The 19,565-nt window shown below is 47.5% G+C and overlaps 1 protein-coding gene across 1 annotated transcript in view; it reads right to left on the bottom strand.

Annotated features, from left to right (window-relative positions):
* Nucleotides 1-16,827, bottom strand: part of LOC311246904 (spondin-1-like) — a gene marked incomplete at both ends in the record, with an annotated part of 447,234 nt that extends 430,407 nt beyond the window's left edge. The window contains 4 exon segments of the mRNA XM_084337145.1: nucleotides 2,933-3,378; nucleotides 4,042-4,333; nucleotides 16,207-16,490; nucleotides 16,586-16,827. Coding sequence (XP_084193271.1) covers nucleotides 2,933-3,378; nucleotides 4,042-4,333; nucleotides 16,207-16,490; nucleotides 16,586-16,827 — 1,264 coding nt within the window.
* Between the last annotated feature and the right edge of the window lie 2,738 nt (nucleotides 16,828-19,565).

Below are 19,565 nucleotides of genomic sequence, written 5' to 3'. Positions count from 1 at the left end.
AAAGTGTCCAGAAAAGGAGTGTATATACATTTGGCATAGAAACTGTACATTGGAGGAGGTTGGTTGGGTGGGGTGGGGTTGGGTGGGTTGGGTGAGGGCTGTACATTGGAGGTGGGGGGGGGGGGGGGGGGGGGGTTGGGGAAGGGGACACACACACATTTTACACTGTACATTGGAATATTGACAAAGCCTTACTTGGTCATTTACTGTACAACTAGGTTAGGACATTTGTAGGGGGCCAGTTTCGAATTGCAGTCTCACGTAGGTGTTTTTTGAGAGTGTTTTTGAAGGTGGGTAGTGATTCACATTCCTTTACAGCTTTAGGCAGGGCGTTCCACATTGATGTGGCATAATTGCGAAACGTGTTTAGTCCCTTGTTTGATCCGAATCTGGGTTTTACATGATTTGTGGAGCTCCCTCTGGTGTTGTGATCGTGGTATTCACTGACCTTTGGGAAGTATTTTGACATGTACATGGGTACCTTGGTCGCGTAGTGTATCTTGTAGACCAGGCCCATTGCAAGTTGCTGTACTCTGTCGTCTACTCTAAGCCATCCTAGGTTGTCAAAGTGGGCAGGGGTGAGGTGGGTTCTAGGAGTCAGGTCAAGTAGTAGTCTGACTAGCTTGTTTTGAGATGTTTGTAATTAGTTTTTTAGTGCCTTTGAGGTGCTTTGGTACCATGAGGTGCAAGCATAGTCGTAGTACCCTTGAATGAGTGCTCCTGCTAGAGTCTTCAGGGTATTCTTGTTTACCAGAGCGGAGATCCGGTACAAGAATCGCGTTCGTTGGTTGACTTTTTTTATTACATTGGATGCCATTTTGTCACAGGAAAGATTAGCCTCTAGGATGGAACCCAGGTAGGTAATTTCATCTTTCCTTGTGATAATATTGTCACCCACTGTAACCGAGAAGCCGTCGGTCTTGCTGAGTTTGTTATTTGAACCGAAGAGAATGGACTCTGTTTTGCCCATGTGTAATGATAGTTTGTTGTCGGCGAGCCATATGCAGATTTTGCCTAGTTCCGAGCTGAGGGCTTTTTCAACCTGTAACTTGTTCTTGTCAGAGACCAGCAGGGCTGAGTCGTCCGCAAACAGGAACAAGTTGCAGTCACAAGCTGACGACATGTCATTTGCATAAATTAGGAATAGTAGCGGTCCTAGTATGCTTCCTTGTGGAACACCACAGCTCACTGTGAGGGGGGGGGGATAGTGTACCGTTTACTTCCACCATCTGTTCCCTCCCCTCCAGGTAGGATTGTATCCAGCTCACTGATAAACTATCAAAACCAATTGCTTTTAGCTTGTCAATCAGAATGGTGTGATTGACAGTGTCGAAGGCCTTTTGTAGGTCCAGCATGACCATGCCGCAGTATTTGCCCGCGTCCAACTCTTGTTTGATGTGGTCGTTCAAGTAGAGAAGGCATGTGTCAGTGGAGTGGGATGTTCTGAAGCCAGATTGGAATTCGTAGATTAGATTTTTTTCCGCGAGGTACTTTTCGATCTGTTCGTATACTATTTTTTCCATGACTTTCGAGATGGATGTAAGGATAGAAACAGGGCGGTAGTTACCCGGGTCTAATTTGCTGCCCTTTTTGTGCAGGGGTGTTACTCTCGCAATTTTGAAGTCCTTGGGGACGTGTCCCTGTTTTATGGAGAGGTTTATTATGTGTGTGATGACTGGGGTGATGGCTGCTGCTGAGTCTCTGAGGAATTTGGAGGGGATGTTGTCATGGCCAGTGGCCTAGTTTGGCCTCTCTCCTCTTTTTGTGTCGTTGGTGTGTATGTGCAGGGGCGTGCACAGACAATTTGGGGGGCAGGGGCTCAATAATATGTGTGTGTTTTGGGGGCAGGGTCCACGTTTATATCACCTAAAGTCTTGATTTATGAGAATTATGTATGTATGGAAAATGCCGGAGGAAATTAAAATGAATGAGTTAGTAATTGTGTGTGTGTGAGTTGAATGGCTTTGTGGTTCATTACACATCGGCAAAACAGAGTCCATTCTCTTCGGTTCAAATAACAAAGGCAGCAAGACCGACTGTTCAGGTTATGACCGATATAATAAACACTCTTGACGACCTGCTTTAACTCCAGAGGTTGTTGTGTTTATTTGGCTTCTTGTAGACACACACACAGCGTTGTTTCCGTAGCATACATGGCATTAACTACTTCCGGCGCATGAGCGCCTAATATGGTCTGGTCTTAGAGACACACACACAATAGTACTTCCAGTACATTCATTCACATGACATCTCCCCTTCTTTGAGTCAGAGACAGTGTATACTGTTGAATACAAAATTAGTGCAGTGTCCTCTCAAACGAGCAAATAATCTGAGCTCTTAGCAGTGCAAGGTAATACTGTAACCACAATATCAATCAGTTCCTTTTTTAAATAGAAAAGTGCCATTAATCAAAGTGCTATAATAACAATACTTCCTTTCCCCTTTCCCCCTTTTTTTTTATTTTTTTAACAGAGTCACAATAGAACATAAACCAACATTGTGTGTTTTAAATTTTTTACTGAGGGTATGGGGTAGACAACCCAGTCACCTCTATAGCTGCCGGAGGTTATTCTGCTCCATTGAGGCAAGCTACATGTTTAACACACAAAGTCTTTAAACCTTTCAGGCGGACCCTCCAAGAGCCGAAACCTTGACGATGATCTCGTCGTCTACGGCGTCGTCGTCGATCACCATGGCTTTCCTCCGCTTCAGATAGGACGGGGTGCAGAGCGGCGTGATGTCACTCGGAGGTGTAAGCTGGGGTGGCGATGGTTGCTTGCTCGCCTGCACGTCCTCTGCCTCTCCAGGAAGGAATGTAGGTCGTAGGTGGCGCTTGTTCCTCCGCAAGGTCCCAGGTCTGTCTGGATCAGATAGGACCTCGGAGCTGAGTGTGGCTGCTGGACCGTTGCTGCTGTTGTCCAGCCAGACTCACCGTCGAGTTTCACTGCCACGCTCTGCCCTGGCCTGAGAGGTGGAAGTGCCCTGGCACCGTAGCGTCGGTTGTAAGCATGCCTGTAGCTCCTTTTCGCCCTGCCGTCAGCTTCACGCACCTTAGCGAAGTCGGGCCACACAGGCAACAGCACTTTATCGACTGTAGGCACCGTCGTCTTGATCTGGCGGCCCATCATCAGCTGTGCAGGACTGGCACCCGTGGCTTGTATTGGTGTAGCTCTGTAGCTCATGAGAGCCAGAAACGGGTCATCCTGCCGTAGGATCCTCTTCGCCGTCTGCACTGCTCTCTCAGCCCCACCGTTGGCCTGAGGATAGTGAGGACTAGAGGTGATGAGCTTAAAGTCATATGTGACAGTGAAACTCTCAAACATTTTGCTCGTGAACTGTTTGGCATTATCAGTGTGAAGCTCATCTGGACAACCCCACCTGGCGAAGATATTTTTCAGACGAGCAATTGTGGTCTCACTCTTCATGTTTGGTAGATGAGCTATTTCTATGTAGCGAGAGTCAACAACTACCAAGTAGTTTTCTTTCTCGTACTCACAGATGTCCGCTCCGATCGCCTGCCAGGGCCTCTGTGGTAGTGGCGTTGTAATCAGAGGCTACTTCCTCTGTGTAGGTCTGACTTGCATGCACTCGGGACATTTTGTCACCAGTTCCTGGACCTCTCTCTCCAGCCCGGGCCACCACCAGCAGTGCGTTCCTGATATCAACTGTGATTGCATGCACTCTAATGGCGCCACGTGCACGTGCGCTCCCGGTGCGTGCGCGCGCTCCCGCGCATGCGCATAAATATCCCCTTGCTTGAGCACAGACTAAAGACAGTGCCTAATTGCCTCTACGAATGGAATGTAACACATATCATTCACAAGTTAGGTGTGAATGTATCTGAGAACGTATTTAACACACCGGCGCTATTCATATGCAAAGTAGCCCAGGTGGGTACTTTAACGAGTTGGCGAGTGCAGCGCATTCCTGTGTGCGTGGACGCGCTTCTGCTCAAAATCTTTGTCTGCACGGAGTGCAATCTCGTCCCATGAGCAACGCATGCCTGGCCACCACACACTCATGCGTGCCCGTTCTCTGCACTTGGTGATGCCCTGGTGCCAGTCATGCAACCGGTTGAGTATCTCTTTCCTCATACTGTGAGGAATCACGATGCGGTCGCCGTACAGCACAAGACCCTTTGATAATGACAGGCTGTTACTGCAGTGGTGATACGCTTTGCCTTGTGCTGGTACACTGCTCACGTGCTTCGGCCATCCCTCTGTGATCAGTCTGCTCACCACTAGAAGGTCGTAGTCCACGCTCGTCTCCTGCTTGTTCCGGTCCAGTTTGGATGGTGACACTGGCCACGCTGCATGAGCTGCGTCCTCGAACGCTGAAACATCAGAGGTTAGTTCTGACACTTCACTCGGAATTACAGACAATGGCTGCCTGGAAAGTGTGTCAGCTACTGTCAGTGTTTTCCGAGGCAATGGGGTTGTACTTCATCAGACGCATCAGCAATCATTGGCACCGCAGGGGAACTCTATCGAGGTCCTTGTTGTTGAACAGAGGGACCAGCGGTTTGTGGTCTGTATGGACTATGAAGCTGTCTAGGCCATAGAGATAAGTGGAAAATCTTTCACAGGCCCAAACAGCAGCTAGACACTCCTTCTCTATTTGCGCGTAGCGCTTCTCAGCATCAGTTAGTGTCCTTGAACAGAATGCTACGGGTTTAAGTCCATCTGAGTGTCTCTGTAGCAGTACACTGCCCAGCCCGTAGCTGCTTGCATCTGAACTCACTATGGTAGGTTTGTGTAAAGTGTCACAAAACAAGCGACACTTTTGGACAATGACATCCTGAGTCGTTCCTATGTGACCAGTATAATCTTTAAACTGAACTTTGGAAGATAGCTTTATGCTGGCTCTACTTATAAAAAATGGAAATGAGCCTTTAATATCTGCAAGGCAACCTGGGGAATGTGGGCCTCAGCAGAGGGGAGAGGGGAGAGAGAGAGAGACATAGTGTGAGAGAGAGACACACACACACGCACACACACACAAGGAGAGAGACATAGTGTGAGAGAGAGACACACACACACGCACACACACACAAGGAGAGAGACATAGTGTGAGAGAGAGACACACACACGCACACACACACAAAGAAAGAGACATAGTGTGAGAGAGAGACACACACACACGCACACACACACAAGGAGAGGAGAGAGACATAGTGTGAGAGAGAGACACACACACACGCACACACACACAAAGAAAGAGACATAGTGTGAGAGAGAGACACACACACACGCACACACACACAAGGAGAGGAGAGAGACATAGTGTGAGAGAGAGACACACACACACGCACACACACACAAGGAGAGAGACATAGTGTGAGAGAGAGACACACACACACGCACACACACACAAGGAGAGAGACATAGTGTGAGAGAGAGACACACACACACAAGGAGAGAGACATAGTGTGAGAGAGAGACACACACACACGCACACACACACAAAGAAAGAGACATAGTGTGAGAGAGAGACACACACACACGCACACACACACAAGGAGAGGAGAGAGACATAGTGTGAGAGAGAGACACACACACACGCACACACACACAAGGAGAGAGACATAGTGTGAGAGAGAGACACACACACACGCACACACACACAAGGAGAGAGACATAGTGTGAGAGAGAGACACACACACACGCACACACACACAAAGAAAGAGACATAGTGTGAGAGAGAGACACACACACACGCACACACACACAAGGAGAGGAGAGAGACATAGTGTGAGAGAGAGACACACACACACGCACACACACACAAGGAGAGAGACATAGTGTGAGAGAGAGACACACACACACGCACACACACACAAGGAGAGAGACATAGTGTGAGAGAGAGACACACACACACGCACACACACACAAGGAGAGAGACATAGTGTGAGAGAGAGACACACACACACAAGGAGAGAGACATAGTGTGAGAGAGAGACACACACACACGCACACACACACAAAGAAAGAGACATAGTGTGAGAGAGAGACACACACACACGCACACACACACACAAGGAGAGGAGAGAGACATAGTGTGAGAGAGAGACACACACACACGCACACACACACAAGGAGAGAGACATAGTGTGAGAGAGAGACACACACACACGCACACACACACAAGGAGAGAGACATAGTGTGAGAGAGAGACACACACACACGCACACACACACAAAGAAAGAGACATAGTGTGAGAGAGAGACACACACACACGCACACACACACAAGGAGAGGAGAGAGACATAGTGTGAGAGAGAGACACACACACACGCACACACACACAAGGAGAGAGACATAGTGTGAGAGAGAGACACACACACACGCACACACACACAGAGATATAGACAGAGAGACAGACAGAGATGGAGAGAAGGAAAGAGACATAGACAAAGAGAGAGAGACCGAATAGTTGTATGGTATTAGGTAGAACAGGGAATTGAACCCTATACCAGTATCGTATGTGTGAAATGCCACAGTTTATATAAATCTTTAAAACTAAACTCTGGAAAGACTATGATGGAACTGAGCCTTTAAATGTCTCCATAAAGAGAGGTCTGTTCTCCACAGTGCTTCACAGGCAAAAGGGAGGAAACCTGCGGAATGTGGGCCCCAGCGAAGGAGATAAGAGAGCTGTAAGATATTAACCCTTTCAGACGGGAAGGGTTGCTGGTTGAAGTCTTGAATCAGAAGAGGAAGGAGAGGAGAGCAGACTATAATGACTATAATGTAATGTAAACTAATGTAATATAGTACACCGAGTACTGTATTGTACCTGTAACCTATTGTACCTGTATATATCTGTATATGTATGTGTTGGGCTATGTAAGATATATTACGGCAGTCTGCCTCGTCCTCGTCTCAGAACGAAAGAGGCCCCATGCAGTAGGGAAGTGACCGGCTGGAATGCAAGGCCAAGAAGAGGGAGCTCTAGTCAGAGGGGCATTGTATTCTTATGAATTACTTGATTTGATATGTAACTGCAAAGTAACAAATAACTGAAGGAGGGATATGACACGTACTGTACAGTGATTGGAGCTATGTACTGATGATGGCGTGACGTGACGGACCTTATAAAAAGGGCCAACTGGCGAGAGCACAGAGGAGTTTTTTACACGAAGCTGGAGAGAGAAGAAGAATGGTGCCTACTGACTTTTTTGAGAGATGAGAAGAATGCTGCCAGACACGGGGCACAAGCCGTGCAGAGATGAGATGTTTTGTTCTGTGCATATTTTAAACTGAATTGGGTGCTTTCCACTTCAGTATCTTTTTGTAACTAGCTTTTTCTAATTAAAATTACCTCTTTATAAATATGATTCGTATCCTTTCTTCTGACCAGACGACCGGGTAAGCATGAAATGTGTTTTGCATTGTAACTTCACCCCATGCATTTTTTGATTAATGATGTAAAATAGAATAATAGGCTTTATCCCTACGGAGTAAAAGGAGACTTATGATTATGCATTAAGGACTAAAGGTGGAATCTGATAAACCTGGTTTTATCAAGTAAAGCCATATAGTGATAATATGTGTAAGTGGCTTTATCCCTAGCTATAATGGGGATATAACTATAACTATAGGCTTTATCCCTGCGGAGTAAAAGGAGACTTATGATTATGCATTAAGGACTAAAGGTGCATTCTGTATAATGGGATTATCAAGTAAAGCCATACAGTGGTAATACGGCCAACCTAGTAGATTAAAGCAAAATAAATAAAAGTAAACTCTACGGCCAACCGAATAGATTAAAATAGAATAAAGTAAATACACCCCGCAACTCCAATCCATCAACTGTATGACTGGAGGGGACGGGGGGGTGTCTGTGTGTGAGCCGAGGTCGGCTGAGTTTAAGCCCTGAAGTTTATAGACACAATTGAGTCCTAGACGTCCCAAACTTCGCAGGACGCTGCTTGAAGCTGGGATTCGGACCAATGAGTTATGGGATAATCAATCTGACCTCGGTTTACGACCGGTACTCAACATGGCGTCCCTGGCGATGTGCATTTATACTAACCAAAATAGGTGCTAAACGGCCGAAGAAGACAGGACTACTGTCAAAAGCCTCTGGAGTAAAATTAAATCACAGATTTGGCTCAAATTAAAGTAGAAAGCTCTACTGGCGACTCGAGTGGAAGGCTCCACTCGGGGATATCACAAATGAATAGAAAGCTCTATCTTGGTGATTAAAGCAACGTTTACTCACAACTAAAGGGTAACATAATGTTTATAGAGCTCTGGGGGGAGTTACAAGTGCAGCATAATTTCGTGCTTTGCCCACAGGAAGCGAACTGGCCCTACCCAAGGCGAGGGCTCCCTAGCCCAAAGACACCGTTTGTAAGGAGGGGGAGCTGGATGTGAAGCGAAGTCAAAACGACCGTTCACAGAAAGGCGAGGGCTCCCTAGCCCAAAGACACCGTTTGTAAGGAGGGGGAGCTGGATGTGAAGCGAAGTCAAAACGACCGTTCACAGAAAGGCGAGGGCTCCCTAGCCCAAAGACACTGTTTGTAAGGAGGGGGAGCTGGATGTGAAGCGAAGTCAAAACGACCGTTCACAGAAAGGCGAGGGCTCCCTAGCCCAAAGACACCGTTTGTAAGGAGGGGGAGCTGGATGTGAAGCGAAGTCAAAACGACCGTTCACAGAAAGGCGAGGGCTCCCTAGCCCAAAGACACTGTTTGTAAGGAGGGGGAGCTGGATGTGAAGCGAAGTCAAAACGACCGTTCACAGAAAGGCGAGGGCTCCCTAGCCCAAAGACACTGTTTGTAAGGAGGGGGAGCTGGATGTGAAGCGAAGTCAAAACGACCGTTCACAGAAAGGCGAGGGCTCCCTAGCCCAAAGACACTGTTTGTAAGGAGGGGGAGCTGGATGTGAAGCGAAGTCAAAACGACCGTTCACAGAAAGGCGAGGGCTCCCTAGCCCAAAGACACTGTTTGTAAGGAGGGGGAGCTGGATGTGAAGCGAAGTCAAAACGACCGTTCACAGAAAGGCGAGGGCTCCCTAGCCCAAAGACACTGTTTGTAAGGAGAGACTGGATGTGAAGCGCAGTCAAAAAGACCGTTCACAGAACTGCAAGCTAACTAGCACGACATCGGCTAACAAGCCAGTGCTAAGACCCATGAGCTGGCCAGACGGAAGCTAACTAGCACTACATCGGCTAACAAGCCAGTGCTAACACCCATGAGCTGGCCGTAGCCAGACGGAAGCTAACTAGCTCACCATCGGCTAACAAACCAGTACTAACACCCATGAGCTGGCCCTAGCCAGACGAGAGCCAACTAGCTCACCACAGGCTAACAAAGCCAGGAGCTAACAGCAGGCGAAGTAGCCAGAGCTAGCGACCAATGCTAGCTCAGGAGGAGCTGGCACAACCAAAGCTAGCACAAGAGAAGCTAGTTCGCATCTTGAGACATCTCAAAAGACTGGAGATCCCCGAAAGGGCCTCAATGGCGCAACGGATGGAAAGAGGAGTAAGCACCCCCGGTCAAGATCCAGGGGATAACATGGTGGAAAGACTGATCCCACAGGTGCGAGACGGGAGCATGTCTCTCAGTGTTGCAGCCGAATCAGTCATGAATGGAACACCCATGCAGGGATCATGCTTTCTGCTTGAAAAGCTATTCGGAGGAGTCCCAGGGGGTAACCTACTGGCAGCCCGATGCGCAGCATGGTCACAAGACCAGCTACGTATCGAGTGTAGGCTGTATGACCAAGTCATAATGCTATCTGACAAAAGGGGGGCCTCCCAGGAGCCTCCCCCGAAAACAACCAAGGAGAGAACAAGGAAGAAGAATTACATATACCTACCTCCAGACGAGTGGGCCGCATTAACCCCAGAACAGCAAGCAGAAAGGAAGGCAACAAGGGAGGAATTCAAATCCCGGAAGAAGAATTACCTATACCTACCTCCAGACGAGTAGGCCGCACTAACCCCCGAGCAGCAAGCAGAGATAGGGGCAACAAAGGGAGAAATTACCTTCTGGGGCCCTGACACATGACACTCAAGCTAGTGAAACCTGCACTTGACGGGAGAAACATGGGGGAGAAACTAACCCCAGAACAGCAAGCAGGGATGAGGGCAACAAAGGGAGAAATTACCTTCGGGGGCCCTGACACGTGACACTCAAGCAAGTGCAAACTGCACTTGACATACCGCTCATCTGTCAAGAGGAAGAATATGTAGTGTTATTGTCATTTAGGAAGGAACATGACATAGAATACTACATGCATTTTGTATATATTTTAAGTATAATATGTAAAGATGTCCGTCCTTGCTCTAAACCCAGAGTAAAGTAAAGTGAATTTGTAATCTATTTCATTCAGAAGGGATTTCCTGACAGCAACCATTTGGTAGGTTAGCACCCTACCAACCATATCAGCTGCATGAGATGTACACTCACCAGCGCCTATGGGTAACAAATTGAGACTCTGCAAACTCTCATCGAGCTTAGCACCTTGACGCGGGGGGACAGAGCGAGCATCAGGGTCTCTGTATCCGACGGGCCTATCAGATTTGTGGAGACTTGGAAGCCTCAGCATACAGGACGCTGTGGTGCTTAGGCGGCCAAGTCACTGGTTTATAGGTCTGTCAAAACGGATTGGAGGTTCCGGGGCTTAGAACATGAGTTCAAGTGAGTTGGGCTGTATACTAATTAAATAGGTATCAACAGCCGAAAGAATATTAACTGAAATAACTGCTGTCAGGTGTCTCTGGAGTAGAATTAGTTACAGATTTGAGTCAACCTTACTCAAGATTGGTCTTATCGGCAGAACCTCTCCAACCAAGACTCTTCCTAATGTTCGAGATCTGGAACACTGGTGACGTAGATGGTCTGCAGAGCGCAGCAGACAGCCAAAAGTATATTGGTAAAAAATCTATCAGGAACAAGAGAGGGTTGATAAGTAACGACTTGAAGTAGCGGTTACTCATGACTAAAAAGTTACGTAATGTTTTCTTACAGTCAAAAAACGTAGAAGGTTCTACTTAAAGAAAGAATCACAATTAAAGTATATTTTTGTGAAATACGGTAAAAAGGTTTACTCATGACTAAAAAGTTACGTAATGTTTTCTTACAGTCAAAAACGTAGAAGGTTCTACTTAAAGAAAGAATCACACTTAAAGTATATTTTTGTGATTACGGTAAAAAGGTTTACTCATGACTTGAAGTAACTAAATGCTTACTTAAAGTCAGAACTTAAGTAGAAAAAACTCTACTTTGTGAATAGCAGGCTGAAATAGCCATTGCGAATAGCAGGCTGAAATAGCCATTGCGAATAGCAGGCTGAAATAGCCATTGCGAATAGCAGGCTGAAATAGCCATTGCGAATAGCAGGCTGAAATAGCCATTGCGAATAGCAGGCTGGAATAGCCATTGCGAATAGCAGGCTGAAATAGCCATTGCGAGCAGGCTGAAATAGCCATTGCGAATAGGAGCGAATAGCAGGCTAACTAGCCATTGCTAACAGGACGAGGCTACTCACATGATCAGACAGGTATATGATAACCTTGGACATGCCGGAAGTAGGAGGATGTTGGTATACCTGAGAACCAACAACATTCTCATACATAAAGCCAAACAAAGAGCGATAACAGTCCGAAAGGCCTGTGAACAATGTGCGCTGGTAAAGGTGCGCTGGTAAAGGGACAAAACCTGAACCAGTGCCGCATTCTTAGACAGGGGGGGGGGGTCCCCCGGAGTCAGTGGACGACGCAGCGAATGGCAAGAAGGAATATACTGACTCAGGTCAGAAATCGGAAATGGAGGAAGACCGGGATAGGTCAAGCTCCAGAGCATCCTCAGGGTCCTCATCTAGATCTCCCAGACCTCCCAGACCTCCTAGACCTCCCAGACCGGACAGAGAGACCTCGGCCTGGACCCAGGTTACAGGGCGACGAGAGCCCTGAATGGACCTGAAAGAGAGAGAAGAAATGAGTCCTCTGTGGACTGTATCTGTGATGTCCTGCGAGGCCTACGGACAGGGTCACACGATAGGTCAAGCTCCAGAGCATCCTCAAGGTCCTCATCTAGACCTCCCAGACCTCCTAAGACCTCCCAGACCGGACAGAGAGACCTCGGCCTGGACCCAGGTTACAGGGCGACAAGAGCCCTGAATGGACCTGAAAGAGAGAAAAGAAATGAGTCCTCTGTGGACTGTATCTGTGATGTCCTGCGAGGCCTACGGACAGGGTCACACGACCAGGCCAACCACACTTCAATAGAGGACTGCTGCTACAATTCTCGGGGACCCGTGGGGGTCGCCCGAGAAGTGACAAATCAACCTACCTCAAACTATGGGAGAGATCCAAGAGGTCAGAGGGGGCGACCCCAAGACGACCAAGATGACCAAGATGACCAAGATGACCAAGATGACCAAGATGACCAAGATGACCAAGATGACCAAGATGACCGAGACGACAACAGCCTGGGTGCATCGGCCGGGAACAACAGATGCAAGTCTTCCCGCCGGATACCAAGCAACAACGTGACTCCTATCCTGTCGAGCCGTCCAGCCAGGGAACAACAGATGCAAGTATTCCCGCCGGCTACCAGGGTAACAAGGTACCAAGATGGCAGAGGGGGTGTGGAGAGTCACAGCCACGTGACCCCACAATCGCCATCTCGTCCCCCAGTACAGACGCTATTAAGACAATGGAAAATGACCGCCCAGGATGACAGAGTGGGTGTGAAGTGCCACAGAACAAGTGACACTTTTTGACAATGACATCCTGAGTCGTTCCAATACAGCCCTATATATCTATTTTTCACATGTAATCATATGCTTCATTTTTCCATTATTCAATTGACGATGGACAAAGACCTCACAGGATGGCAGAGTGGGTGTAAAGTGTCACAAAACAAGCGACACTTTTGGACAATGACATCCTGAGTCGTTCCTATGTGACCAGTATAATCTTTAAACTGAACTTTGGAAGATAGCTTTATGCTGGCTCTACTTATAAAAAATGGAAATGAGCCTTTAATATCTGCAAGGCAACCTGGGGAATGTGGGCCTCAGCAGAGGGGAGAGGGGAGAGAGAGAGAGACATAGTGTGAGAGAGAGACACACACACACGCACACACACACAAGGAGAGAGACATAGTGTGAGAGAGAGACACACACACACGCACACACACACAAGGAGAGAGACATAGTGTGAGAGAGAGACACACACACACGCACACACACACAAAGAAAGAGACATAGTGTGAGAGAGAGACACACACACACGCACACACACACAAGGAGAGGAGAGAGACATAGTGTGAGAGAGAGACACACACACACGCACACACACACAAGGAGAGGAGAGAGACATAGTGTGAGAGAGAGACACACACACACGCACACACACACAAGGAGAGAGACATAGTGTGAGAGAGAGACACACACACACGCACACACACACAAGGAGAGAGACATAGTGTGAGAGAGAGACACACACACACAAGGAGAGAGACATAGTGTGAGAGAGAGACACACACACACGCACACACACACAAAGAAAGAGACATAGTGTGAGAGAGAGACACACACACACGCACACACACACAAGGAGAGAGACATAGTGTGAGAGAGAGACACACACACACGCACACACACACAAGGAGAGAGACATAGTGTGAGAGAGAGACACACACACACGCACACACACACAAAGAAAGAGACATAGTGTGAGAGAGAGACACACACACACGCACACACACACAAGGAGAGGAGAGAGACATAGTGTGAGAGAGAGACACACACACACGCACACACACACAAGGAGAGAGACATAGTGTGAGAGAGAGACACACACACACGCACACACACACAAGGAGAGAGACATAGTGTGAGAGAGAGACACACACACACGCACACACACACAAGGAGAGAGACATAGTGTGAGAGAGAGACACACACACACAAGGAGAGAGACATAGTGTGAGAGAGAGACACACACACACGCACACACACACAAAGAAAGAGACATAGTGTGAGAGAGAGACACACACACACGCACACACACACACAAGGAGAGGAGAGAGACATAGTGTGAGAGAGAGACACACACACACGCACACACACACAAGGAGAGAGACATAGTGTGAGAGAGAGACACACACACACGCACACACACACAAGGAGAGAGACATAGTGTGAGAGAGAGACACACACACACGCACACACACACAAAGAAAGAGACATAGTGTGAGAGAGAGACACACACACACGCACACACACACAAGGAGAGGAGAGAGACATAGTGTGAGAGAGAGACACACACACACGCACACACACACAAGGAGAGAGACATAGTGTGAGAGAGAGACACACACACACGCACACACACACAGAGATATAGACAGAGAGACAGACAGAGATGGAGAGAAGGAAAGAGACATAGACAAAGAGAGAGAGACCGAATAGTTGTATGGTATTAGGTAGAACAGGGAATTGAACCCTATACCAGTATCGTATGTGTGAAATGCCACAGTTTATATAAATCTTTAAAACTAAACTCTGGAAAGACTATGATGGAACTGAGCCTTTAAATGTCTCCATAAAGAGAGGTCTGTTCTCCACAGTGCTTCACAGGCAAAAGGGAGGAAACCTGCGGAATGTGGGCCCCAGCGAAGGAGATAAGAGAGCTGTAAGATATTAACCCTTTCAGACGGGAAGGGTTGCTGGTTGAAGTCTTGAATCAGAAGAGGAAGGAGAGGAGAGCAGACTATAATGACTATAATGTAATGTAAACTAATGTAATATAGTACACCGAGTACTGTATTGTACCTGTAACCTATTGTACCTGTATATATCTGTATATGTATGTGTTGGGCTATGTAAGATATATTACGGCAGTCTGCCTCGTCCTCGTCTCAGAACGAAAGAGGCCCCATGCAGTAGGGAAGTGACCGGCTGGAATGCAAGGCCAAGAAGAGGGAGCTCTAGTCAGAGGGGCATTGTATTCTTATGAATTACTTGATTTGATATGTAACTGCAAAGTAACAAATAACTGAAGGAGGGATATGACACGTACTGTACAGTGATTGGAGCTATGTACTGATGATGGCGTGACGTGACGGACCTTATAAAAAGGGCCAACTGGCGAGAGCACAGAGGAGTTTTTTACACGAAGCTGGAGAGAGAAGAAGAATGGTGCCTACTGACTTTTTTGAGAGATGAGAAGAATGCTGCCAGACACGGGGCACAAGCCGTGCAGAGATGAGATGTTTTGTTCTGTGCATATTTTAAACTGAATTGGGTGCTTTCCACTTCAGTATCTTTTTGTAACTAGCTTTTTCTAATTAAAATTACCTCTTTATAAATATGATTCGTATCCTTTCTTCTGACCAGACGACCGGGTAAGCATGAAATGTGTTTTGCATTGTAACTTCACCCCATGCATTTTTTGATTAATGATGTAAAATAGAATAATAGGCTTTATCCCTACGGAGTAAAAGGAGACTTATGATTATGCATTAAGGACTAAAGGTGGAATCTGATAAACCTGGTTTTATCAAGTAAAGCCATATAGTGATAATATGTGTAAGTGGCTTTATCCCTAGCTATAATGGGGATATAACTATAACTATAGGCTTTATCCCTGCGGAGTAAAAGGAGACTTATGATTATGCATTAAGGACTAAAGGTGCATTCTGTATAATGGGATTATCAAGTAAAGCCATACAGTGGTAATACGGCCAACCTAGTAGATTAAAGCAAAATAAATAAAAGTAAACTCTACGGCCAACCGAATAGATTAAAATAGAATAAAGTAAATACACCCCGCAACTCCAATCCATCAACTGTATGACTGGAGGGGACGGGGGGGTGTCTGTGTGTGAGCCGAGGTCGGCTGAGTTTAAGCCCTGAAGTTTATAGACACAATTGAGTCCTAGACGTCCCAAACTTCGCAGGACGCTGCTTGAAGCTGGGATTCGGACCAATGAGTTATGGGATAATCAATCTGACCTCGGTTTACGACCGGTACTCAACAGTTTGTTTACATCATAGAATGCCAGTGTAGGTGCGGTGGAGAGGAGTTGCTTTACCTTGTGGAATGTGTTGTCTTGTGCTGCGTCCCACATCCACACAGCCTCGCACTTCAGCAGGTCGTTGAGTGGCTTTATCACTTCTGATAAGTTAGGCAAGAAGCACCCGAGATAATGGACCATGCCTAGGAACCTTCTTAAGCCTGGCACGTCACTTGGTGGCTGTAGCTCTGTGATGGCGCTTACTTTTGAGGGGTCAGGCTGGATGCCCTCACTGTCAATTCGATGCCCCAAGTAGCTCAGCTGCCTTTGGCACAGAAAGCACTTCTTGTCGTTGAGCTTTAGACCTGCACTCTCCAGGATATGCAGAACATTCTGGAGTCTCTCCTCGTGCTCCTTATCATCTGTACCATGGACAAGGATGTCGTCCATGTACACCTCCACTCCCTCTTGGCCCCTGAACAGCCGTGACATTTCTCTCTGAAAGATCTCTGGTGCACTGGAGATCCCGAAAGGAAGCCCTTAAAAAAGAATCTACCCACTGGGGTGATGAATGTGGTCAGTTTAGCTGTTTCTCTCTCTAGTGGAATTTGCCAGAAGCCACTTGCCGCGTCGAGCAGGGAGAACACTCGAGACTCTGCCAGCTTTGGCAATATGTCATCTATGGTGGGCAGAACAAATCTCTCCCTCTTCACAGCCGTGTTTAGTCGTTTTATATCAACACAGACCCTCACATCACCAGTTTTCTTGGGGACTGGAACCATGGGAGCACACCACTCTGTTGGCTCACTGATCTCCTCTATGACGCCGCACTTGAGCATCCTCTCCAGCTCCATCTTGACTTAGGGAAGCAGAGGAGCAGACACTCTCCTCGCTGTGTTAATGCCGTATGGGACAGCATCGTCCCGCAGGCATATTCTCACAGTTTTATTTTCAAGAGGCCCAGATCCACCCCGAATGTGCTCTGTACCTCCTCCACTCTCTTCACCAGTCCCATTGCCACCGCAACATCATGGCCTAACAGGTTGCTGCCATTTGCTGTCTTAATCACATGGATGTTGAACTTATATTGCCGGCCTTTGTACTTAGATGTGGTAGTGAACAATCCTAGACATTCAAGCCTACCTCCGGGGCTGTCGAAAGCTGTGATGTCACTGAATAACTGAGGCAGGTGTTTGAGCTGATGGTAGGTGTCATCTGAAATCACACTGGCGTCTGCACCAGTGTCAATTTTGAAGGTGACAGGAGTGTCACAGATGTTCAGTTTAACAGTCCATGGCCTATTGGAATCTGTCACGTAGAGGTATTTTGTTTTTATCTCACCAAGGAAGTGTCCATCACTGTCATCCTGCTGCTCCATTGTTGTCAGCTCATTCACTCTTGCAGAGCGGCACACGACGGCAAAGTGCCCAATCTTCTGTCAGTCTCTGCATTTTGCCTGCCTGGCTGGACACTGCACGTTGTTCGGGTGGTCCCTTCCACACCTAAAACACTTTGTTCCTGTAGCACCACCATCGTGATGCCCTGCTGCTTGGAAGCCGCCACTGCCCTGTGCCCTTCCCCGTCCTCTGTTTTGTTGGAAAGGCGCAGCGCGCACATTGTGTCTGACCTCACTCAGGAATGTATCCTCTCCGCAGTTACAACAGCTGTGTGCGACCTCACTGAGGAATGCTGCATCTCCCGAGCCCGCTCTAGCCTGTTGGCTAACTTGCCCCTTTATCTGCTCAGACTGTCTCACCATCTCGACGGCTTTCTCCAGCGTCAGATCTGCCATTAATTGTAACTTTTCTGACATCTCTTTATCCAGGATTCCTATCACCAGTTTATCCCGAATATTTTCTATCTTCACCGGACCAAACTGGCAGGTCTCTGCCAGGTCGTAGAGCGTCCGGATGTATTCCTCCGCAGACTCGCCCCTCTTTTGCGAGCAGAGGTAAAAACGAGCACGTTCGTGGATAATGTTTACTTTCGGAATGAAATAACTATTCAACCTGTCCAACACAATCTCATAGTTGTCATTGTCATCATTGTCCTCCCCCTCCTCGAAATGCAACGTGTTAAAAACTTGCTCAGCCTCCTTGCCGAGCGCATATAGCAACGTGCTAACCTGCACAGGTCCATCCTCCTTGTCTAGCTTTGTAGCTAGCCGGTAGCGCTGGAACCATTGCCTCCACTCCGGCCACAGTTCTGGGCGAGTGAAATCAAAGTTGTCGTGAGGGTTAAACTTGGCCATCTTCACTGGTTTACTTCTGACACCATGTTCAGGTTATGACCGATATAATAAACACTCTTGATGACCTGCTTTAACTCCAGAGGTTGTTGTGTTTATTTGGCTTCTCGTAGACACACACACAGCGTTGTTTCCGTACCATACATGGAATTAACTACTTCCGGCGCATGAACGCCTAATATGATCTGGTCTTAGAGACACACACACAATTGTACTTCCAGTACATTCATTCACATGACACCGACGGCTTCTCAGTTACAGTGGGTGACAATATTGTCACAAGGAAAGATGAAATTACCTATCTGGGTTCCATCCTAGAGGCTAATCTTTCCTGTGACAAAATGGCATCCAATGTAATAAAAAAAGTCAACCAACAAACTCGATTCTTGTACCGGATCTCCTCTCTGGTAAACAAGCATACCCTGAAGACTCTGGCAGGAGCACACATTCAAGGGTACTAAGACTATGCTTGCACCTCATGGTACCAAAGCACCTCAAAGGTGCTAAAAACAAAATTACAAACATCTCAAAACAAACTGGTCAGACTACTGCTTGACCTTACTCCTAGAACCCACCTCACCCCTGCCCACTTTGACAACCTAGGATGGCTTAGAGTAGACGACGGAATACAGCAACTAGCAATGGGCCTGGTCTACAAGATACACTACACGACCAAGGTACCCATGTACATGTCAAAATACTTCCCAAAGGTCAGTGAATACCACGATCACAACACCAGAGGGAGCTCCACAAATCATGTTAAACCCAGATTCGGCTCAAACAAGGGACTAAACACGTTTCGCAATTATGCCACATCAATGTGGAACGCCCTACCTAAAGCTGTAAAGGAATGTGAATCACTACCCACTTTCAAAACCACTCTCTTTTTTTTCTCATTTTCTATTTTTCTCCCATCCCAATTTCGTATCATCCAATTCAACCCTCCCCTGTCTCGAACGCTGTTTCTTGCCTCCCACAAGCCGGCTGCAATGTGGACTAAGTAATACATAGCACGAGTCCCCTCCGATACTCAAGGTAACAGCAGTTCAGCGTCAGGGGTCTGCGTTTTGGAGGGGCACTGCTCCCATCGCTTCCTGATTCTACTGCGCAGGCGCACCAACCGACATGTAGGAGTCACTGTCCACAACGCCCGATCCCCACCGGCCGGTTAGCTATAGGGACGGAGCTAAAGGGGCGGAGCTGTGTTAGCTGTGGACGTCTGGTTAGCTATATGAGCGGAGCTAACGGGTGGAGCTGTGCTAACTGGGGACGGCCGGTTAGCTATAGGCACAGAGCTAACGGGCGGGTCTGTGTTAGCTGTGGACGTCTGATCAGCGATGGACA

The sequence above is a fragment of the Notolepis coatsorum genome, assembly GCF_963971535.1.
Source record: "Notolepis coatsorum genome assembly, chromosome: 20".
Lineage (NCBI taxonomy): Eukaryota > Metazoa > Chordata > Actinopteri > Aulopiformes > Paralepididae > Notolepis > Notolepis coatsorum.
The sequence above is the reverse complement of the archived record's forward strand: the minus strand, read 5'-3'. Positions and strand labels throughout refer to the sequence as shown.